General features: G+C 41.2%; 1 protein-coding gene across 2 annotated transcripts in view; it reads right to left on the bottom strand.

Annotated features, from left to right (window-relative positions):
- The window catches only part of MERTK (MER proto-oncogene, tyrosine kinase), a 101978-nt gene that overhangs the window by 32409 nt on the left and 44616 nt on the right, over window positions 1-24953 (bottom strand). For both annotated transcript variants that reach the window (XM_014852720.3, XM_070511762.1), the window contains 4 exons: window positions 16632-16718; window positions 13757-13872; window positions 8500-8683; window positions 1248-1399 (listed from right to left, as the gene is read on the bottom strand). In XM_014852720.3, coding sequence (XP_014708206.1) covers window positions 1248-1399; window positions 8500-8683; window positions 13757-13872; window positions 16632-16718 — 539 coding nt within the window. The remainder of the gene's footprint in view (window positions 1-1247; window positions 1400-8499; window positions 8684-13756; window positions 13873-16631; window positions 16719-24953) is intronic.

The following is a 24953-nucleotide window of genomic DNA, read 5'->3' as shown; positions in this document are numbered from 1 at the left end:
CACTAGCTGGTACTTAGCGAGGTGATGGGCATCTCACACAAGACCCCCTTTGCTTTTTAGTTACTACTGTGAAATGAAACCAGCAATTACACTACAGAGTCCTCACTGAACTACCGAGGATCTTGTCTGTCTTAGATTAGAAGGCAGGGCTGATCTGACACTGTGACATTGACATACCCCCCAGTTCTAAGAACAGACTAGTATTCAAGAAACACTCGTTGACAACTGTGATGGCTAACTTTATGTATCAACTAGGCTGGGACACGGTACCTAGCTATGTGGTCAAATACTAGCCTAGATGTTGCTATGAAAGGATTTTTTAGATGAGAGTAACATTTAAATCAATAGACTTTGAGTAAAGCAGGTTACCGTCCATAATGTAGGTGGGCCTCATCCAATCAGTTGAAGGCCTTAAGAGAAAAAAGACTGAGGTCTCCCCAAGAGAGAGGGAATTCTGCCAGGAAGGCTACAATATCACCTCTTTCCGGGATCTCCAGCCTGTTGGTCTACCCTGCAGATGAATCCTCTGAGCCAATTCCATCTCTTTCTTTCTTTCTTTCTTTCTTTCTATCTATCTATCTATCTATCTATCTATCTATCTATCTCCTGCTCTCTCGACACACAAACACACACACACTCTCTGTGGCTCTGTTTTTCTGGAGAATGCTGGCTAACACAGCAATGCTGTAAGCGGCATGGTGGGTAACGAATCTTTGGACTATGGAGCAGCAGTCCTGTCCCCCAACATCTAGCACTACAACCTTGATTTTCCTGGGAGCCTGGTTACCCCTTGCCATTCTCTATGAGCCTGGGGTCTTCCCTGACAATCTTCAGAAAAGCATCCTCTGGAATTTCCAAGAGGCCATGAATGGCCAGACTGCTGAGCCCTGTAGCTCCTCGACCTTCCGCTACGGTTACCTGGATAGTTCACAGTGTCTTCCTACAAGAGTCCAAGTTCCCTGAGGCAAGAATTAGGTGATAACAGAGATGAATTCTATGCATATTTACTGAATAGATAGATGAATGGATGAATGAGTGAGTGAGGAAAGCCCCAAAGATTCCTGGGAATTCTGTAACTATTCAGTCACCTTTAATTTTTACTACACTCTTCGTATCCCACTGAAAGGTGCCTTGTCTAACTCAATCATCTCTGGTCTCCTCGTCACAAAGTGAAAACTTCTAGAACAGTATTAAACCAGTAAATCCAAGGAGACAAGAGCACTCTCAATTTCAGAGCTCAGACTTACAGAAGTCACTGCATTCTGCCACACGTGAGAAATCCGGAAGCCCAGCAGTTCCCCATCTTGCCGCTTAATCGGAGGCTGGATCCACCGGATGTCCACCTTATCACTAGACTCATTCAGAGACACGGTGACGTTCAAAGGCGCCACTGACGGGGCTGCAAAAGAGAAGGAGACAAGGATGAAGAACCGCAAAGAAAAGTACACAGAGATTCACTCCCTTCTTGGTTTGGAATGTTCTAGGGAGAGCTCTCAAACCAGACTGAGATTAACAGCAGATTGTCACTCTCTTTTCAATTAAGGATCATTGAGATCTGATATTAGTTTTAAAAAGTAAGCCCTTTCCAAACTAAAATAACAAAGAAGAGGCAGGCAGGCAAGGAGGTGGGCGGCACCCACGGACTCTTCCCGGGAAGCAGAGCAGACGCAACTGGAACAGAGCTCTCCCGGAGAGAGCTGGGGGAAGAGGGCCAACCAGATGGAGTGGAGATTAGCGCTGTGTCAGTGAGACGGGCCAGGCATGGGGCGCCGCTGAGGAAGCCACCATTTGAAAGCCCAGAGGCAGGTTACTGACAGTCCGAACAGAGCTCATCAGTCAATAAATTGTTTTAAACGTGTATATGTAAGACATCTCATTATTGAAGATCAGAGGGTCAAATGCGAACTACTGGGCTGGATGCCAAAACGTAGACTTCAGCACGGGTTTTCACTCTCTGCTTTATAGTAAATTCTGCTTAAGTCACATACCATTTTATGTCAACATGTCTGCTGTCTCTCCCAAAGATGAAATGATAATAAAAGGTAAAGCGTTTTGGGAAAAAAGTATGTATGTATGTATGTATGTATGTGTACAAAATAATTTGGGAAACAGGTCAAGGTATTAATACTACATTCTTTTTCAGGAGGAAAGTAACCTGACTATATTTATTAAAATTGAAAATAATATGCTCTTTGACCGAGTATTTTATTTCCAGGAATTTAATTCAGAAAAAGTCTTCTGTAGGTGTTTTATCCATTGAAACATAATAGTGACCCCAAAAAATCAATGTTATGCTGAATCAATAATTATGAAATAATAATTTTGATACATTGTCCAATGGAATACTTGCTACCCAGCCACTGAAAAGAATTAGGTAGATCATGTGTACTGATATGAAAGAATATCTAACGGAGGGAAAAACTAAATTGCAAAAAAGTACGTATTGATGATCTATTGTAGAAACAAAAAAAAAATAAGGTATATAGAAAGAATAAAAACAGTTGGAATAATATACTAAAACATTGCCTATAGTTGTATTCAGGGGAGATTAAATTATATTTTCCTGATATGTCTGAAAGGAAAACTAAAGGGTACTATAACCCTCTTCATCTCTGTGATTCCAGGAGCAGTGACAATGAATTTCAGCTCAGGAAACGTCATCCAGCTAAAGCTGTGCCTATGAAGAAATCACATACTTCCAAAGTGTTGTAGAATTCATGGATAAACATGGCTGACTCAACATGTCTTTATGTCTGCTCCCTCCTAAAGCCCCTCTATGATGACAGTAAGGTATTTAAAACAGCATAAACTCATAAGGTAAAGAGGAGTCAACAGTGGAAGAAAAATTTCAACATACATTTGAAAGCTGAAAAAGAGATGAAGAAGGTATAATTAGCCCAACAAGCTGATTCTCCCCAAAGGACCATAAGAAGGCTCAGAAGTCGTGGGCCCAGGTACTGAAACTGGAAGATGGAAAGTCTGATCAGGAGGTAGTTAGTCCCTGAGATGCCTCTATCCTATTCCCCCACATCTGGCAGGTACTCCCTCATATTCCCACAGGAGATAGGATGCTTTACTCTCTGAACTGAAAAACCTCTGGACTCGAGCACCAGCCCTATGGAGGTGCAGTGAGGGACCAGACTGACAACTGTGGAAATAAGTGAAAGTGTGCACACCGAATGAGGAGGACTCCGTCTCACCCCTCCCTCCTCACCCAGCTCCTAGAACATCACCAAACACGTTTACATTCCTGAGGCAGGGGACAGGAGACTTCTTTTCTAAAGAAAGTGAGTGATCCAAGAGGAAAGAAAATCAATATTGACACCTGGGGGCATCCAAACCAACAGGTAGGTCACCGCCCAATCACCTGACAGTGAAGTCTACAAGCCCCGCCCACGCTCACAGAGCTTCTAATCAAATTGCTGGTTCTTCACTCTTCAGTAGGAACGCACAGTGGAAGATTAGCAGGTCAGGGAAGCCTCCTTCATGGATATCAGGGACCAAAACAACACACAGGACAGAGGGCTCAGAGCAGACAAAGCCAATGCCGGGAACTACAGAAAACTAAAAACAAAACTGATAATTAATGATACCCAAAGATAAGAAAAGTTTCTCATAATTGAGAACCCAAAAAGATTGTCAGTGAAAAAGAAAACTTGAAATTAGCAATATGATAAGAAAAATGAAATATTTAATAGAAGAATTAGAAGATGAATCAAGCAAATCTCCAAAAAAGTAGGAAAAAATTAAAGAAGCCAGTTTGAGAAAAGAAAATTGAGGAAGCAATTGAAGAGGTCCAACAACTGTCTAATACAATTTCTGTAAAGAAAAACAGAAGGAGACCATTTTCAAAGAAAAAACTGTGTAAGAAAAAGTCTCAAAACCAAAGCAGTTGAATTTCTAGATTGAAAGGGCCATTGAATGCCCATGATGATGACTGACACAAATGCCAGATCACACATCATCACAGCACCACGATTAAAGAGAAAAGATATTTTAAAAAATAAAACTTAACAGTTCACCTAGAAAATTCAAGTGTCACAATTCTTCACAGCAACCCATGAGGCTAAAAAACAATGGAGAAATATTTTTAAAATTTTGAGGGGAAATCATTTCCAACCTAAAATTCTATACTAAGAAAAATGATCAATCCAGTACGACATAAATACATGCAATTCCCATAGTTTTTATTTTTACACATACTCTCCCTGGAGTTAACTGAGAATGTGCCCCATGAAAATGAGGGAGTAAATCAAGAAAGACAAATGCCCAGGAGAGAGCAATGGAATCAGTAGGATGACTGGAGGAAGACAAGAAAAGAGCCACAGGAGAGAATTAAAGATAACAGTGCCTGGGCCTCACGCAGGGCCAGGAATAGTGCCTGTTCTCATCAATCAGACAAGAAAAATCTAACGATTCAAGGAGCACTGGGCAGAATATGCCTAATGGTCGGTCTTGTCTCAATAACGGGTAATAATTGACCCTGGATGAGCATTCCACTGGTCCTGCCTAACAGATCTTAACAGCGAGATCCAAAAGGATCAAATTTTTTCCAATAGCTTAACTGTGCCCCAAAGAAAGCTCAATACTTACAGGAATACAAAAATATCTAGCACCCAAGAAGGTTAAATTCATAATGTCGGGAATCCAATCAAAGATTATCAGGCATGCAAAGAAATTTGAAAGCATTATCCATGATAGGAATATAAATGAATCAATCAAAACTTCCCGAGAAATAATACTGATGTTAGAATTAGCAGACAAGGACATTAAAACAGTTATTTAACCTGTATCCCATGTGGTACAAAAGTCATATAGAGACATGAAAGGTACAAAAAAAAAAGAGACAAAAATTATAATGTGAGAGATGAAATATACACTGGATCGGATTAATGGCAGATTAGATACTGCATAAGAAAAGATCAGCAAATCTGAAGACATAGCAATAGAAACTATCCAAAATAAACCACAGGCAGAAAAGCAGAGGAAAAAATGAACAGAGCATCAGTGAGTTGTGGGACAACTTCAAGTGATCTAATATACGTGTAAGTGGAGTCCTCAAAGGAGAGGAGTGGTGGGGAAAGAAAATATATCTGAGGAAATGATGGCCAAAATTTTCCAAATTTGATGCAAACTACAAATACACAGATTCAAGAAGTTCAGTGAACCCCAAGCTCAAGGGATATAAAAAAATTATACCAAGGCACATCATGATTAAATTGCTCAAAATCAATAATAAAGGGAAAACCAGAGACAAATGACACATTCCATACAGAGGAACAAATTCAGAACTACCACAGATTTCTTACCAGAAACAATGCAACCAAGAAGACACTACAGAATTTTTAAAGAACTAAAAAAAAAATTGTGAACCTAGAATTCTATATCTAGCAAAAATATCTTACAAAAATGAAGGCAAAAGAAAAACACCACAAAGGTAAAATAAAGACTTTTTTTTTCAGACATACAGAAGCTGAATTCCTCACCAAAATCCACACTACAAGAAATGATGAAGAGTCCTTTAGGAAGAAGAAAAATGATACCACATGGACATATGGATCCACTCCAAAAAATGAATAACGTTAGAAATGGTAACTACATGGGTAAACATGTTTTTTTCTAATTATATGTCACTCTAAAAGATTATTGATTATCTGAACAAAAATAATAACAATGTAGTGTGGGTTCAGAACATATGTAAAAGTAAAACAGATGACAACAATAGCACAAATATACAGAGGAGAAAAATGGAATTACGATTTTAAGGTTCCTATACTGTACATAAAGTGGTATAACATCCATTGAAGGTAAATGGTGATAAGTTACACATGTATACTGTAAACCCTAAAGAAACCACTAAAAGAACAGAATAAAAGAATTATGGCTAATAAGCCAACAAAGGAGATAAAACAGAATAAAAAATATTTAATTAATCCAAAAGGAGGAAGGAAAAGAAGAAAAGGGGAACAAATTACAGACAGAAAAAACAGAAAACCTGATAGATTTAAACCTACCCATATGAATGATCCTATTACATTTTAATGGATTAAATAACCAAATTTAGGGGCTGGCCCCATGGCCGAGTGGTTAAGTTCACAGGCTCCACTGCAGGCGGCCCAGTGTTTCGTTGGTTCGAATCCTGGGCGCGGACATGGCACTGCTCATCAAACCACACTGAGGCGGCGTCCCACGTGCCACAACTAGAAGGATCCACAACAAAGAATATACAACTATGTACTGGGGGGCTTTGGGGAGAAAAAGAAAAAAAATAAAATCTTAAAAAAAATAAATAACCGAATTTAAAGGCAGGGATTATGCATGGATTAAAAAGCAAGACCCAAGTATATGCTGCCTATATGAAACACATATTGCATACAAAGATAAAAATATGTTGAAAATAATTATGAGCACAACCAGAAGGACCTACAAGTAGAATATGCAACTACGTACTGGGGGGCTTTGGGGAGAAGAAGAAGAGAAAAAAACAAGATTGGCAACAGATGTTACCTCAGGTGCCAATCTTTAAAAAAATAAACAAAATAAATAAATAAAAATAATAATTATGAATAAAAGATGTAAGACGTAATCACAAGAAAGGCTGTAGTAATATCAGACAAAGTAGATTTCACAGAAAATAGTATTACCAAGGATAAAGAAATACTTTCATAATGATAAAGTGGCCAATTCATTAGGAGAGCATAGTAATATTAAACATTTATGCACAAAATAACAGAGCTTCAAAATATTTGAAGCAAAACCTGCTAGAACTGCAAATAGAAATACATAAATTCACAATTATAACCACAGATTTCAATGCCCTTCTCTAAACAATTAACAGAAGAAGTAGGCAGAAAATCAATAATACAATTTGAAAAACACTATCAACTAACTCGACAAAGTTGACATTTATGGAACACTCTATCTAACAAGAGCAGAATACACACTGTCGTCAAGTGCACACAGAATATTTTGTCCAGAGAGACCATATTCTGGGCCATAAAATGAGTCTCAAAAAATTTAAAAGGATTCAAGTGATAGAAATTATGTTCTCTGGCCCCAGTAGAATGAAATTAGAAATCAATGATAACAAAGATCTCAGGAAAACCCCAAAATATTTGGAAACTAAGTTACACACCTAAATAACTAATGGGTCAAGGAAGAAATCAAAACAGAAATCAGAAGGTATTTTGAAGTGAATGAAAATGAAACAGCATATAAAAACTGTTCTTAAAAGTTTTCCTCTTGGGGGGGCCGGCTCCAAGGCTGAGTGGTTGAGTTCGTGCGTTCCGCTGTGGTGGCCCAGGGTTCGGATCCTGGGCACGGACATGGCACTGCTCATCAGGCCACGTTGAGGTGGCATCCCACATCCCACAACTAGAAGGACCTGCAACTAAGATATACAACTATGTACCGGGGTGGGGGGGGGTGGTTGGAAATCAAGCAGAAAAAAAAAAGATTGGCAACAGCTGTTAGCCCAGGTGCCACTCCTTAAAAAAAAAAAAAGTTTTCCTCTCTCCTTTGAGAAAAGAAGATATTTTACACTTTTGGCACTAGTTTCATTTGTGCAAGGCTCAGCCCTAACAATGTACATCCCAGACCTGCCCCACAGTCTGTATTAAGACTAGAGCTGATTATGTGAGGCTGGAGTTAAGGGCAAGAAAGAGGTGCTGAGTGACCTAGAGCTCTAAATTGAGAAGTGATGGAAACTATGCAATTCAAATTTAACAGAACTACAATATTCATAGAAAAGGAAAAAAGTCTCAGAAATCAAAAGCAGCACACAGGTGCCAGCCCCATGGCCTAGTGGTTAATGTCGGTGCGCTCCGCTTCGGCAGCCTGGATTCGGTTCCCTGGTGTGGACCTACACCACTTGTCATAGGCCATGCTCTGGCGGTATCCCAAATACAAAACAGAGGAAGACTGGCACACATGTTAGCTCAGGGAAAATCTTCCTCAGCAAAAAAAAAAAAAAAACAAAAGCAGCACCCAGAAAATTCTTTGAAGTTTAAAGATATAAATAAAATAGGCTATGAACAAGATCACCTAGAGATAATAGTACCTACTTCATAGGGTTGCCATGAGGATCTAATGAAATAATGCAAGTAAAGCACTTAATATGGTCCCTGGCACATAGTAGGTGCTTGTGAATGTTAGCCACCTTCACATTCATTAGTTCTCTTGAGTTTGATACTATGAGTAATAACTTTTATATTATATTTTAATTAAAATAGCATATGCTATAAAGAGTGTGCTGCTATTAATACCTTCTTGTGTGAAAGAAAATATGCTTATATAGTATGTATAAGTTTTGCCACTCAACCCTTTTAAAGTTTAGAAGGAAATATCTTCCTTCCCATTTTCATTGGCCACCTCGATAAAATTCTCCTGCAGAGACAAAGACTGCTCAAGGCAAAATTTACTCTAAATCAGGCCGCTGGGGAGGACTTGTTTCATCCCACACCATCAGGGGCACTATGCACTCCGAACTCCGGGAATTACCTCCTTCGGTCGTGCTGGCCAGAATCCAAGGGCTCAGTGCTGACCAGCCAATTTCATTCATGCAGGACACACCAACGCTGTAATTAGCCAGAGCCTGCAGCTGCTCAATTTGATACAGATGTGGAGAAGCAGAGGTGTTAAAAATCATGACTGAGCCATTACTCAGCGGATCAACTTCCTTCACCTACATGAAAAGTAAGAACACAGATCAGGCATTAGTAAGGCGGAGGGAATGTCAGACGTGGGGCACTGGTGCATTCGGTGCACATGGCCCTTCCTCTCCTCTGAAGGGATGTACCTGCTTCCTTTCCTGCCACACACTAATTTTCCTCCCTGTGTTACTGTGTGTTACTCACGCTGCATGAGCAACAATTGAGGACCTGAGGAAAAATGCCTAAAACAAGTGTTCTCACTGTGCAGGGGACAGAGCAAATGATTATCAGTATAATATTAGAATTACTATAATTTGTCTTATAACACAAAATAAAGTAGCCCTTCTTCTCTCAGAATCACCTCAATTCTTGATTTCTTCTTTCAGCTGTTTCACAGAATAGGCAACAGAGACAAGAGACATCATATGTAGTGGCAAAGGCTAAAATATTTACTATACGGTTCTTCAAAGAAAACATTTCCCATCATACTTTAGAAGATGAAATACTTGATTAAAAAAAAAATCTGTATTTCTTCTTATTATGTAACCTGAGGAACTCTGCTCTTGCCTTGAGGCTAATTTGAGCATGTCCTTTATTTCTTAGCCAGGCTCCCACCCCAATATAAATTCAACTCCCAAACAATACACAGATAATGTAGATTTTATGACATTTTTTGGTGGAGAGATATAGGAAAAGGTCATTTGCACCTCACCCAACAAACTTTTCTTTAAAACATATCAGCTCTTTCCTCTGAATTCTTCTCTTCATCTTTCCCTGCATAAACTCCCCAGTCTCTCCACATCCCTCTCCAGATGCCCTCTATGCCCAGGCAAGAGAGGGGGAATTCCAGCAAAAATCTAGTCCTAACCCGAATTTCTACCTTTTTCCTTACGCATACCTCCTGTCTGGGAATGGGGATAAGGGAGCGTTTTTTTTCCACTATACATTTTTCAAATTTCTACAATATGTAGTACGTATAAATCAGAAAAGACAAAATAGTATTGGATTCCACAGAAGCAACCAAAAACAATTTGGGAAAAAAACCTTAAACCCACAAAATGTATTGCTGATAATAATGGGCTTGCAATTATGGGGTGTGGATAAGCAATGCTGTTATTTCAGGATATATGTGTTTGAAATTTAGGCCAAGGGGCCACGAGTCAACATTTTGGAATTCCAAATCCCCTAGTGAACACCACGACGGTGGTGTTCGGGCTGAGTCCGTCCTCTGGCGCAGACTCTGCTGGTTGACAAGAAGGCAGCAGTTGGCCTGAGAAGCCAGCAGAGGAGAAATGAAGAGCTGTGTGCTTCTGTTGGTGGTGGTTCTTGGCAGAAATTACTTTTTGTTTCTTCACTTTAGAGCATGCACCTACTTCCTTCTGACCAACCACTGGAACTAAGGTCAAGGAAACCTCTGGCTCTCCACCCACCCCATTTCCTGAGCAAATGTGGAGCATTTCCAGGCACAGGGACACTAATTGAGAGCATGGTCCTGAAAAAAGCTGGGGTTTCTATAACAGTCCTTGTCAGTGGGTCCTAGGAGAAAAAAGGGCATGAAACGGCAAGAAGTACGTGAGAGAGTTAAAAATAGAAATGGAGTATGCAGCCTAAAAATGGGTGAAGAAAGAACTAACATCAGAACCAAAGGAAGTGAGAGGGTGTGTCCCACTAGTGCGTGGATCTGAATCTGATCCAAAGCATTCATTTGTGACCAAGTCAGAGTTTAAAATTGTAATGAATTGGGAACCTGCTACAAAATGATACTTGGCTCCTTCAAAAATGAGAATACACAGTTAATCATCAGAAAATAAAAGTATAACTTACAGAGCCAGTCCTAACGCTGCTAAGACTGCCTAAGGAAAAAAAGGACACCCAGTTATATTTGAATTTCAGATAAACAACTAATAATTATATGTATATGTATGTCACAAAATTACTCGTGTAATTTAACTGGGTGTCCTGTATTCTTAGTTGCTAAATCTGGTAACGCTAGCAGAGATGGAAAGGAGAGTGGGTGAAGGGAGGTTCAGCTGGCTGGTGGGGCAAAGCCAGAATAACCATGTCTGGCACCAAAGGATCCCAGGTGGGCAAGAGGTTCCCGAAATTTGGCAGTCACAGGCTGATTTTTCACTCATGCCATGGCCACCCAAAGCCAAGGCAAAGAGAGAGCAAGTAGGTAAAGCTTGTGTGTGATCATCTTCCACCTTCGGGGTGACCTGGTGTTTTCAGACCTTCCAACTACCCTGCTCCACCTCATGTCTACCCTAGATCCACTCTCTCACGGCAGGGCAGTACTCTTCCTCAAAGTCGCCCTGAAGGTGACCATCCTCATGTTCCCTTGGACTTTTCATTCAGCTCAGCAACAGTTTTAAAAAGGGCTGGTCCATGCTTCAGTTATGTCCATATATGGGGACAGCCATGTCCCTATTTAGGGACACAGGCCCTGGTTGTTCCTAACAACAGAGCGCTGAAATACAGGAAGCAAAAACTGATAGAATTGAAGGGAGAAACAGACAATTCAAAATTGTCTATTCAAAATTATTATTCAAAAATAATAGTTGGGGACCTCAATTCCCCACCTTCATTAATAGACCGAACCACTAGGCAGATTAACAAGAAAAACGAAGAAGTGAACAAGACTATAAACCAACTAGAACCTACCAGGCATATAGAACACTCTGCCCAATAACAGCCAAATATGCCTTCTCCTCAAATGCACGTGGAACATTCTCCAGGGTAGAATCTATACTAGGCCATAAAATAAACCCTAACAAATTTAAAAGGATGGAAATCACACTAACTACATCCTCCAAACACAGAGGAATAACACTAGAAATCAACAAGGAAAGAAAATTTCAGAAATTCACAACTATGTGAAAATTAAACAACACATTCCTAAATAACCAATAGGAAAAAGAAGAAATAAAGGAAATGACAAAAAAACTTGAGACGAATGGGGGAAAAAACCCAAATACCAAAACTTATTGGATGCAACTAATGCAGTGCTTACAGGAAAATGTACAGTATAAATGCTTATATTAAAAAAGAAGAAATTCAAAATCAATAACTTAACCTTTCACCTTAAGAAACTAAAAAACAAAAGAGCAAACTAAGCTAAACCAAATAGAAGAAAGGAACTAAAGATTAGGGCAGAAATGAATGAAATAGAGAATACGAAAACAATAGAAAAAATTCACAAAACCAAAAATTGGTTCTTCAAAAAGAAATCTATAAAATTGACAAATCTTCAGCTAGACTGATCAGGTAAGAGGTAAGACTCAAATTACTAAAACCCAGAATGAAAGAGGGGTCATTACTACTAATCTCAAAGAAGAAAAAGATTTTAATGGAATATTATGAATGATTGTATATCAACAAATTAGATAACCTTGAGGAAATGGACAAATTCCTAGAAACACACACACACTACCAAAACTGACCCAAGAAGAAATAGAAAATCTGAATAGATCTATACTGAGTAAAAATATTGAGCTACCATTCAGAAACCTTCCCACAAAGAAAAGCTCAGGACCAGAAGCCTTCACTGGTGATTTCTACCAAATATTTAAAGAAGAATTAACATCAACCTTTCACAAACTTTTCTAAGAAACAGACGAGGAAGGAACACTTCCCAACTTACCCTATAAGGCCAGTATCACCCTGACACCAAAACCAGAAAAAGCTAACACAAGAAAACTACAGACCAATATCTCTTATGAATATAGACACAATCAGATAGTGGTGATGGTTGCAGAACTCTGTGAATACACTAAAAACCATTGAATTGTACACTTTAAATGGGTGGATGTTATGTATGTGAAACACATCTCAAAAAAAAGCCATTAAAAAAAAAAGGTTATCCCTGGTGAGGACTTTGTAGACACAATAAGAACCCCTAATTCCAGTACACTGGGGAGGTTTACAAATAAACTTGGGTAAGAGTTAAGCAAGGCTGGGGGTGGCAAGGTGAGGGTGGAGGCTATTTTGGGGATAATACATGTTTTTACCCTTCAGAGAAGGAACAGCTGTTAGACAAGAGGGGGAGGCAACAAGAGCAGAGAAACCAATTCCATTTGGTACTAAAAACACCTGGTGGTCAACACAAAATTCTTCAGAAGTCATTTCTCTAAGCTGAGTTGGCATGACTGGCCTGTGTCAGGTTAACTTGTTTTTAACTAATAAGACGAGACGTTTATGAAACTAAGAACAATTCCCAACCCCACTGTATGATCAAGTCCAAGGCAGAATCCACCCACGTTTTCAGTGGATGATCCATACGTGTTCAGTTACCTGTTCGCATGCACCATGTCTCTCCTGAGACATGGAGGACCAGAGGGTTTTGAGCACTGCTTTGGGCATCAGAGCTTCCCAGGCTTGAATGCTGACTCTGTCACTCACAGGCTGTGTGTGCACTCTGAGCCTGCAGCACTGGCGTGGGTTTTGAGTAAGATAATGTCTGTAAAGTCTCTAGGCCATTGTGGGCACTCAGTGAAGGGTAGAGTTATTGCTTTCCATTTTTATAAACACTCAGAGCAGAGGCTACACCATGGCAAGGTATCATTTTAGGATGGCTAACCTGTATTTCTTACAGCACTATTTTCTACTGATTTTAGGTAGTGGTTAAAAATGAGTGAAGTCTCTGCAAGGCCGGTAATCCCCAGGTTTCCCCGAGAGCCACAGGCCAGGGTGCTACATTGAGCAGCCAAGATGACCTGTCTCGTGCTTGCCTGTCTGTCCTTCATGGCCACCAGCCCAGAGGATCCAGGTAGGGAAGTACCTGGCTTCCTGAAGTCTTGGTCACGAGCCAGTCCTAATTTAGGGACGCGTTTTTGTACCTTCAAATTAATCCTCCCTGGTCTCATGATATTCTGTCTCGTAAACATGTTTCCCTCTGGTTGAGCCCTGGACCACACACAGGAAGAAGGCGGCATCCCGGGGCAGAACGCCGGAACTTGGCGCATGCGCGGCAGACACTGAGCAGCGGGGAGGTCAAGGGACTCTGAAAGGAGGTGTTGAATGCTCAGCGCCCATCCTCAGGAAGAAGAAAAGTCAGGTAAACCCACAGACACCAAACAGCTACTTCCGTCTGCACCTGAGAGGTTTACCTGAATGCTGCAATTCCTGAACGGGGAGTAGCCATCAAAACCCGGGACCCAGGAGATCAGCATGCTGTGTGCGGTACTGTTGTGGACGCTGACTTCCGTTGGTGGGGAGGGAATAGCTACGCAAAAAACAAAGACACACAAACACAATTATAAACCACGGGAGGCGACGGCTACCAAACAAACCCATTATACCAAGCCTGCTTCTGTTTCTTACGATTTAGAAAACTGAACACAAGTTTTAGAAAAGAGCCACCCTATTCCTGAGGGTAATGGTGTTAGCTTACAGATCGGTCTGCCAGGGGTAGGAAGGTGCCGCCAGGGCGGGAGAAGTGGAATGCAGACCTGCTTTCCTGCCCACTGATGAAGCGAGCACTTTCAGCTGGAAGAGGATGTGGAGATAGACACACATTTCCTTCCCTGAGCTAGAGATCACCACCCTACTGTGTGCGGTCAGGTTGCTGGGCACTAGTGCTCTAAACGGGGATGAAGAGCCAAGGCTGTGACTTCGAGGAGCACACGGTCCAGTGGAGGAGACTCACAGTAACCAGGAGCGCCCTGTACCAAGAAGAGAGGAGTGCCACGGGAGTGTGAGTGTGTGAGTGTGTGAGTGAGTGTGTGTGTGTGTGTGTGTTGGGGCAGGAGCGGCTTCCTAGGCTGAGGAAATAGGTGAGTCAGTTCAAGCAAAAGAGCCAACTGCATCTGCTCTGTGGGGAGAGGGGAGGAGATACCATAATGAACTTGCGATGACCTCGGCCACTTGTGCAAGTGGAGAGGTACTTCAATTAGAATCTAAGAAGGATCCGCAGTTTCGGGAATCCTATTTTCTTGTGCTAAATTTAATTCTTACTTAATAGTAATAATCATACTTACAAGCAAAAACGAAGACTAAAGTTTCTGTGTGCTTACGATGCACCAGCACTTTATGAACTTCATTGAATCATTACTAGAAGCCTATCATAGAGGTAGTCTTGCAATTCCCACTTATGGATGAGGAAACTGAGGATCAGAGAAGTTAAAAAGTTGCCACAGGTCACAGAGCTGTAAGCCTTTGAATGGGGACTTGAACTCTGCCTGACCCCAGAGCTTGTGTCCCTCAGCAGGACACTGGAGGCTGGTTGTGGGAGGCAGCAAGTGGACCAGGTGAGTGCCACAGGGCCTGGGGAGTCTGTGGTCACCACTTGGCTAGCTGTAGGGCCCTAGGCATGGTTAAAAGCCCTCTCTAAACTCGGTTCCCTCTTCTAGTAAAGGGCGTAGATGATAGGATGGACAGGAGAGAAGGGGAAGGAGGGCTGGGACCACATTAATTGCACACTGAGCACCGTGTTGAGGAGCTTCGGTTTTACTAGTAGACATGCAACTTGGCGAGTGGGAAAGAATCAGCATTTTGTTTGACTCACTTCCCTAAATAGATTATTTGTAGAACTGCCCTAAAATATCTGCCTTTCCAGATGAAAATATAGCCACATAGACTACAGTCAATAACAGATTAGAAGAAGGGAGTCTTGGTTGCTTTGACATAAATTTTTAAATAAATGAAAGCCAAGAACATAAGCTCTGAAAATAGGCATTGTTAAAAAAAAAAAAGCTGACATTCTGGAGGAAGCATACAATTAAAGAAGTGCTTCTCATTTTATGGATTTTTATATTTTAAGATGTTTCTGAAAATGTCTTTATAAATTTAGGCCCACTCCTGAATTCCTGAAATTCCCAACGTGTCTTTCGAAAACTGTTCTAATGGGATTGGTCACGAAGGAAGGAAGTGATACAGTTCCGCTCCAGTACTGAGTTCCAGTGTGCTCACTTTTTTCTTCCAATGGACTTTAGAAAATGCCCTCTCACCACCTCTGAGTTGATTTGCTGGAACTAAACATCAGTAGCGTTTTAAAGTGTCACTCCTTTTGTAATTTTAAGTCCCCTGTATGTTACCCAACCTTCAACTCATTATTAAACACATTCTGCTTCTTCCTCATGATGTTGTTTCCCCAGGGATAAGACCAAAAGGAATACGAACTCAATATTTGCTTCTCTTAAATTAAGAACAAATACTAAAACGTAAAGTTTGCTTGAATTTCTATGAGAGCGTAAGGAAGATGATTTGAAAAGGGATAAAGAGACAGTATTTACTTCTAGGTTTTCCTTTCAAGTTTCGGGTTTAAACACCTTTGACGCCACAGAAGGAGGAGGAAGAGGCAGGTGATTGGAATAGAAGGTCTCCACTAGTTTGGGGGACCTTCAGACACGTCTCCCATTATGTTATATGCCAGCTCAGAGAGAGCAGGAGGGAGAGGGAGATTAGGAGAAAGAGGGACAGGAGCATTGGGCCCCAGGAGAAGAGTGACTCTGAGCTGCTCTCCGCTCCACTCTCCCTCCCTCAGAGCAGCTGGTGGACACTGGCTGAATTCAACTCCAGCTGCCCTGGGAAGGACAGAGCCCTTTCCTTCTAGCCCAAAGCCACCACACCCCCAGGGGCTCTTGGGGCAATGGGGACTAGTTCAGGGTGGAAAAGGGAAAAATGAAAACAGGAGCTAAGATGATCAAAGGCACACATTTCAGCCTATTGTCTTCTCAGACTCAGCAGAAGGAAACTAGCTAATGTTTATCAAAGAGTAAGTGCCAGACACTGTTGGGACTCCCATCAGTGCTTTTACCTGCATTATCTCATTTAAGTCTCAAGAATAGGTAGGTTCTGTATTTATCCCCATTTCACAGAGGGGAACACTGAAGCCACAGAGGTGAAGTGGCTTATCCAAGGTCACAGAGGAAGTCAGTGGGGAAGCAAGGGCCCAAACCCGGGCAGCTGGCTGCAGAGTTGGTGCTTGTCTCCCCACCAGCTGCCAGAACACGCGCGCACGGGGGACCTGGCCCCGCTGCTTACCTTTGATGTTGATCTGCACGCCCTTGGACACGGTCAGCCCTTTGTCATTGTGGGCCTCACAGCTGAAGACCGCTGCCTCGGTCAGACCTGGAGTGGAAGGAGACCCGGTGAGAGCAGCCACCGAGAAACAGGCTGCTATTTGCCAGACTCCTACTGTTGTCAGCGTTCTTTTACTTCTCGGTCCATTGCTTCAAGCCGTAAACGCAAAGTTAATTTAAAAAGTGTGCTGGTGTTTGAAAAACAAAGAAGGGATTAAACTCTAGGCACCGGAAGCAAGGCAACTGTGGGCCTAAAAGGCAGCTATTCTTCAGTCAAATCCTTTATGTTTCCCTGATGGTGAGACATTAGGTACCAAAGCAGCATCATTTAAATTTTTAAATTTCTGCAAGGAGGTATGGCAACTGTTGGCCCTAATACCAAGAAAAGTGGTTTCTGAGGCTCACCCCGACAGTCCCCTGCTGCTCAGCCCCCCAGCACATACTATGTCACACACTATGGACACTTCAGAATGAGTACCAGAAACAGCAGGATAAAAGTCACAGTGTTTACAATTTCAGATGACCTGTCATAATGAATCCTTTTTTAATAGTAAAAATTGGTCAATTCATAAGGAATCATTATATTAACACAAGGAATTATTATTCCTCGAAGAGAAGACACTAGTGCTGAATGAAGAAAAATTCTGTCATTTCAGAGGTTTAAAGACATCTTAGAAATAAAAAAAAGAATTGATTCGTTAATTTTAAATAGAAAGGAAGAGAATTAACTCAGGTCTTGGTTTCTAATACTATTCTCCAATAATAGGAACCAGAGCTCCTTGGAGAAATGGCTGGTTCTCAGACTGAAACATACAGGATGAGCCTGGAGCTAAATATAAGACAAACATACAACACACACACACACACACACACAGAGTGAGCACAGAGACACAGGAGCCAACTGAAAGAATTCCCAATGGCCAGAGCTGGAACAATTTGTGCAAGAAAATAAATGAAGTAGCACTGGGCTGTAACTAACCCAAAGTATAAAATAAACATCCATCCATGAGTCCACATTGATCTAAATAAATGATTAAATAAATGGGGAAGAATAGAAAAATCTCCCATGCAGAAGAATTCCAAATCATTTATGTGGATGCTCTGCCCTCAAGGAGGTGGAGCATAACTCCCAACTCCTTAAGTATGCACTGCATACAGTGATTTCCTTCCAAAGAGGACAGTATGGAAGGGGAATAAAGGAAAAACTTTAGAGTGGAGAAAATGACCAACACTACCTCGGCCAGATGATCAAGGTCAACATCAAGAGTGATAAGTCCTGTGGACAGAATGTGCCCTCGACATGATGTGATGCAAATGGCACTTCCCCTCTGTGGTCTTCTTCCCGAAAACACATAACCCAAATCTAATCATGAGAAAAATGAGAAAAACATCAGACAGGACTAAATTGTGGGATATGCTACGAAAAACCTGACTAGTAACTCCTCACAACTGTCAAGGTCATTAAAAACAAGCAAAGTTTGAGAAATTGTCACAACCAAGAGGAGCCTAAGGAGACAGGACAACTAAATCCTAGATGAAATCCAGGAACAGTAAAAGGATAAAAGGTAAAAACTGAAGAAATCTGAATAAAGTATGGACTTCAGTTAAAAATAATGCATCAGTATTGGTTCATTAACTGTAACAAATGTACCACATCAATGTAAGATGTTAATAACAGGGGAAGGTGGGGGTGGGGTTTATGGAAATACTCTGCACTATCTCCACAACTTTTCTATAAATCTAAAACTATTCTAAATTTTTTTAAATATACCATCTAGTTGAATCTGGAAACTTCTCTATCTCTGGCACACAAAGGTGTCGTCTGGCACAGAGTTCAAATCATGAACTGAAGACAGATAAAATTCTTGAAAATATCCCATCATTTGCTTCTTGCCTGAAAAGCTTATTTTGTTTTCTTCTATCCATCTACTTGTATGGGAAATTTTCCATCTGATAATTTTAAAATTCAAAGTTTGTCACTAATGGAGTAATTAAATATTTGAAAAATGAAAGAGGAACAAGCCATTAAGGGAAGCCCAGCGGGCATCAGCCAAGCTAAGCCATGTTGGATGCCCACATGCCCAATGCTGTGCCTAGGCTGCACCAGGTGGCCAGAGGACCGGGTCTGGGAGAAGTTCTAGGAAGAAATGCAAATCTTATCTCTTTTATGTCGGTGCTTCTCCTCGGGGGTTAGAAGTGCACAGAAAAATCAGCACTGTTGGGTTTTTCTCTCCCATCCAGCTGGAAGTTTGTCCTGGTTCTGCAGACTAGACATGGCCCACCCCTCAAGGGGGAAAGGAACCTGTCCATCTCTGTCCTACAATTCTGTAGAGACTTTTTACTTCTCTAAAATAACATTATATCTGAATGTGACAGCTACTTCAGGTATTTCAATTTTCCAAGATGAGGAGTATTTCCCTCAGACGGGAGGAAAATTCTAAACTAGATTGCTTCATTAGATTCTCTGGACAATTCCAAGCGCTAAGAAACTAAAATTCCAGGTAGGACTCATCATTTTTCACATTTGGTCACCTCCTCTCCAGTGAGAGATGAAACTGCTAATAGTCGGTGTGATGGTTGAGAAAATATTTATTTCATTCAAGAGGAATATTTATTTCCAACCCGTTAGCCACATCTATAAAAGCACACGTGTGAATATTCTGCCTTAGTGGTCTTCACGTCTTCTGCTTTTATGCCTCCCAAAGAATTCTGAAAAATATACGCAGCCTCTCACACATTTTGAGGTTTGCATCCTAAATGTTTCATAATTTAAACAGCTGCAAAGAATGTAATTTCAAGTACCCTGAATATCCTGATATTTTAAAGTAAAACTCCTTTAAAGGGTCCTATGCAACATACACACTACTAGGATGGGAGACCCAGTGTTATCCTCTGAAACAATGCTCCCCCAGCAGTCAGAAGTTTTCCATTATGACTTTTCTCTTTCCCCTGCAGAATTTTATCCTAATGGCATTCATGTGTGTGTTTGAAAGTTATTGATTAATCACCCTATGATGCTTCTTGGAAAGAAAAATACACATTTACACTGAAATTGGAAAAAAGTTTTCTTCTAGCTTGACTGTCCTTACAACTATTATTAGGGCACAACTGATCAAAATAATACAGATAATTCTTAAATGTAAAAATTTGTTGGAAAGGTGACTCTTTTGCTGAACAAAATTTAGTATTTGTGTGGTCTGGAAAGTGTAGTGGTCTGGAAATTTCTTAACCTCGAGCCGATATAGTAGTATATATTCTCAAAGTGTAGTCTAGAGACGCCTGGGTGTCCCAGAAGCCCTTTTAGGGGTCTTAAGGTGAAAACTATTTTTGTAATAATAATATGTTATTTTCCCTTTTCACTCTCATTATCTCAGGAATGTATAATGGAATTTTCCAGAGGCTGTATGATATGTGATGATGTCATAGCTCTATTAGCTACTGGAACATGTGCTTAAGTATTCTTGTTTTTTAAAAGTTTTCAGTTTTAATTTATAATTCAGTAAATATCATCAGATGTAACTTACATTAAAAAAAAAAAAACTCTTTGGTTCTCAATAATTCTTAAAACTGTAAAGGGATCTTGAGACCAAGACATTTGAGAACCGATGCCCCACAGTGACCCCAGACAAGCCAGAGGTCTTTATTCTTTTGTAAAGTGTGGGTGAGATGATGGGGAAGCAGGAGGTGGAAAAGAAGAAGTGGCGCAGTATCTGGACTTCGGGCACGTTGTCAGGCACTGATTTTAGGAAAGAGGGCCCACACTGGATGAGGATCAAGACACCCATCCCTCTAAGCCACCACCTGGGGCCCGTTCTGCCGATCACTATTTCACAGTCAGGCCTGGGACACATCAATGTTCATGCTGAAGTATCACTTTTAACCTTCCAGGTCACCAGCTCCCAAAGGAGATGCCCATTTCATCAGGCTCCGTGAACTTAACAAAACCTGGCTTATATTTAGAAAAGCCGACTTTGGCTCATTCAGAAAATACAGGCAGTTGCTACACAACTTATATTTTTTATATATTCAAGCAGACATTTACAGGTTAAAACCAGTCATTTGACTTCAATTTCTCTTGTTGAAACTCTTGGGGAACACTTGAGTACAAACTACAAATTCCATTCCCAACTAGCTGTGATGGGGAGCGGCCCTGCCACAAAACGAGACGATGAGTTTATTTCATTGAGGTCTGTTACCCAGTTATGATCCCAAAGAAAGATAATGTCCTTCCGTCCGGGCGAGGTTTATCAATGCGGAAAGTGAAACTGCTTATCAAGGGACAAGATTTTAGGTTAAGCAGGAAGTCACTTTTCCTCTTTGTGTTTCTTTTCAAAGTGTATACAAAGTCAGGAAAACAATCTGCAGAAAACTCCCTGGCACCAGGCACCCGCACCAATTCAAGTGCCCAGAAGCAGCCAAACCACGTATGACAGCAGCTCTCCACATGGTCTGAGGTGGTTAATGCCCACAGCCCTCAGAGATGCCAGCAGAGAGAAATGGAAACTGGTTCAAACCAAAGTTAACTTTCTCCAAAACTTGATGGGTGCTTAAGGCCAAATACAGTCTTCTTGGCTTAATGTATTCAGTTACACGTTTCTTATTTAATGGGACTAGCTTCCCAACTAGAGACTCACTTATAAGCCTGGGTTGAATACCGCAGCTAGCGTGCACTAGGAAAGACAGCTCTCCTCACCTTCTTGTTCTCCCTCTGGATGAACAATAACCACCAGGACTGGAATAGACCGTGAAGTTTTATAGCCCAAACCCTGTGGCTTTCCAGGGAGAAGATCATCCACCCCCTCCCACCCCGCCCAGGTCTCCGCCCTGCCACCCACTGTCTCCCCGGCCCCAGCAGCTGGAGCCTCCAGCCTCCCTGAGCCGCATCCTCTTCCAGCGGGCCATCCCCCTTTCTCCATTGCACTTCACTTAGCTCCATTATGATGGTCCATGCCCCTCTCGCCTGGTCCTCTGCTGGCTTAAAAAAAGATAGTTTCTGACACAAGGTCTGAAAGATATTTTAAGGAATATTTGGGGACAGGATGTTCCCTTGAGGGAAGGACAATCAGAATCACTGACGAAGCAACTTTTAAAAAAGAGCACAGTTAGGCTAATTCTTTGAGTTCTGGATTAAGCAATCTTGTCCTTTTTTTTTTTTTTTCCTAGTGTCCATTTTTCTATGAAAAGAGGCAACAAATAGAAGAATATGCTGCATAAATGAAGTAGCTTATTAACTTGGAACTTACTATCTGCCCTGAATCCATTCACTTGACAAACATTTACTGAGTACTTACTCTGCGTCAAATGTTTTCCCAGGCACTTGGTATTCATCCATGAACAAAACAAAGATCCTTGCCCTCACAGAGCTCACATTCTCATGGAGGGATGGGGGTGAGAAGTAAGAACCTTAATAAATAACTAAGCTGCATGCTCCATCAGAAGGGAATTAGTACTATGGAAAAATAGAAGAGGATCAGAGGGTCAAGGGTGGGTGAGGAAGTGGGTTGTGATTTTAAACATGCGGGTCAGAGGTGGCTCCTTGAGAAACGTTTTCTGAGGATAGACTTGGGGTGAGGACATGGGCCAAGTTTATACAGAGGAGGGGGGTGGGGGGGGAGTGGGGGAAGGTTCCAGGCGGAGGGAAAAGGTAGGTTAGGGCTTTGCTTCATTCTCTAAGTGGGATGGGACACCTACCACTCTGAGCAGAAACCTGACATGATCTATCATGTTTTATCAGGATCATTACAGTTACCATATAAAGACTAGACCTTAAGCAAGTAGGTCCCTTAATTGCTCCAAATTTTTTCCTGATCTGTAAAATGAGTATTAAAAATGCCCAACTTTATCACAGCTTGCTATCAGGTTCAAAGTCAATCTTTACAGAAAGTATTGTGAGAATTACGAACTGACATATAAATTCTACTTATTTTTACTGATGTTATTACAATGAATATTAATAACTATATCCAACTAATTAAAACAGAAGCTCGCTTAGCTGTTGCCTAACTGTAGATTTAAATATAAGCATTTTTAAAAAATAAAAGCCAGAAAGACCATCATAAGTCCATCACTCTTAATAGAAAGGAAGCTCAAAATTGATACTGAGTTAGTAACCATCGCATATAAAAACAACACAAAAACTTCTAACAAATAGCATTTGCCATTCCTGCAGGTTGCCCCTGTACCAAGGGCTTTCCACTCGTTATTTCACTGAATGCTCATAAATGTTCCATAAGTGGATACTGTTATCATCCTTATTTTCTATAAAGAAGGGCAGTCACTTGCCCAGGGACACAGAATGGCGAAGTGGTATCAGTCCACGTGTCAAAGCTGGGATCCTAACCACTAACCTCTAATGCATTCCGCCACGAAACACCCGCAACAAAAGCTTTTTTGCAGTTCTGCTCTTTATTTTGGGATTTGGTTTTTCCCATGACAAAGCTTCTTTAAAAAAAAAAAAAGAACTTTGTTTTGAAATAATTTTTGATTCACAAGAAATTGCAGAAGTAGTACGGAGTTCCTGTGTACTCTTCACCCAGCTTCTCCTAACGATGAGATCTGATGTAATCATAGCACAATGATCCAAACCAGGAAAGTGACTTGGTGTGATACCATTAACTAAAAAACAGACCTTATGCAAATTTCACCAATTTGTGTTCTGGGTTTTTTTAGGCGGGGAGTGTATAGTTCGAAGAAATTTTATTACAGGTATAGATTTGTGTACAGATACAGAACTGTTCTATCACCAAAGAGAAGCTCCCTCATGCTACCCCTTTCAGGAACATCCTACCCCCATCATAACCCCTGGCAAGAGCTGATGTGTTCGCCATCACTATAAGGCTGTCATTTGGAGAAAGTTATATAAATGGAATCACATAGCTTGTAACCTTTGAGACTGGCTTTGTTGACTCAGTAACGCCCTTTAGACAAAGTACTTCTTTGCTCATGTCTGTTAAAGACAGCTCTTACATCACAGAGGGAAAAAAAAATCTGATATCAAGAGGGAAAAAGTATATGACCTTCCCGCTCATAAACGTGCTTGTTCAAAGCAGTCGTTAACAATCAGGGCTCTTGAAACCACTTCCCTGCTTATTAACATTCTATCCATAGAAGGGATCAGAAAAGTTTACTTCGGGTTAATTTCAAGACAGAGCGGCGTCTCCCTGCAGACACTCACGGCCTTACATCAACAAGTGAGGCGTAGCTTGGGCCAAAGCCCCTTTAAGGCATCTCTCGTCACAACAGCCTCCTCACCTAGTTCGCCAAACATGAACCCCTGGGAGGGGCTCAGATATCACACTAAAGTGTTCTCAGAATTCAAAACATGTAGCAGCCGGCCCAGTGGTGCAGCGGTAGCAGCCGGCCCAGTGGTGCAGCGGTTAAGTGTGCACGTTCCACTTCAGCGACCTGGGGTTTGCCGGTTTGGATCCCGGGTGTGGACCTGGCACTGCTTGGCAAGAAGGAAGATGGGCACGGATGTGAGCTCAGGGCCAGTCCTCCTCAGCAAAAAGAGAAGGATTTGGCAGCAGATGCTGGCTCAGGGCTAATCTTCCTCAAAAAAAAAAAAAAAAAAAGATGTAAATAAGAATAATTTTTTATGTAGTTCTTTTACAATGTTACAAAATTCAGCTGCTTGGGAACAGTCTGCATATAGCTGACTTGATAGGACTTGACAAGTCCAGCACAAGCCTGCACTCCGGGCTCTTTCTCCATGGACTTATTGAAGTCCTTGGGGTCTGCAAATGGATATTTAAAAATCCTGTTCTACTAATTTCACAGAACTGGTTAGAAAAGAGATGAGAAAGAGTTTAAATGCAAAAATAATGATACAAATACAAGTTACTTCACTATCACTATGTCCCTTTGTCCCAGTGAAGGGATCTAAGACTCAGAGGATGTTTGTAACTCATTCATTTGTTCATTAGCTCATTCATTCATTCACACGGTTCTGATGTGGCAGGCACTGTGCTGGGTGGTGGGGATTAAACTAATTAGTAATTAATATGTAATAATCATATTAATAACGCGGGGGGGGCAGACAAGCAGATGGTTGTGCTTCTATGTGATGGGGGGGCACCAGAGTTACAGAAGAGACAATGTGGGTGCACAGACAGGGATGTGGTGTCCAGCAAGGTTTTCAGAGAAGAAATACATATGGGAACAAAGATGTCTGCAATAAGTAACAGAAAAAAAAGTTAAAACAACCTAAATGTTCATCAACAAGGGAGTGGTTAAATAAATTATGGTCCACCCACACAATGAAGCGATTGTCACAATGAGATGGGCC

Source organism: Equus asinus, chromosome 6 (genome assembly GCF_041296235.1).
Source record: "Equus asinus isolate D_3611 breed Donkey chromosome 6, EquAss-T2T_v2, whole genome shotgun sequence".
NCBI classification, from domain to species: Eukaryota; Metazoa; Chordata; class Mammalia; order Perissodactyla; family Equidae; genus Equus; species Equus asinus.
This window is presented reverse-complemented; position numbering and strand designations above follow the sequence as displayed.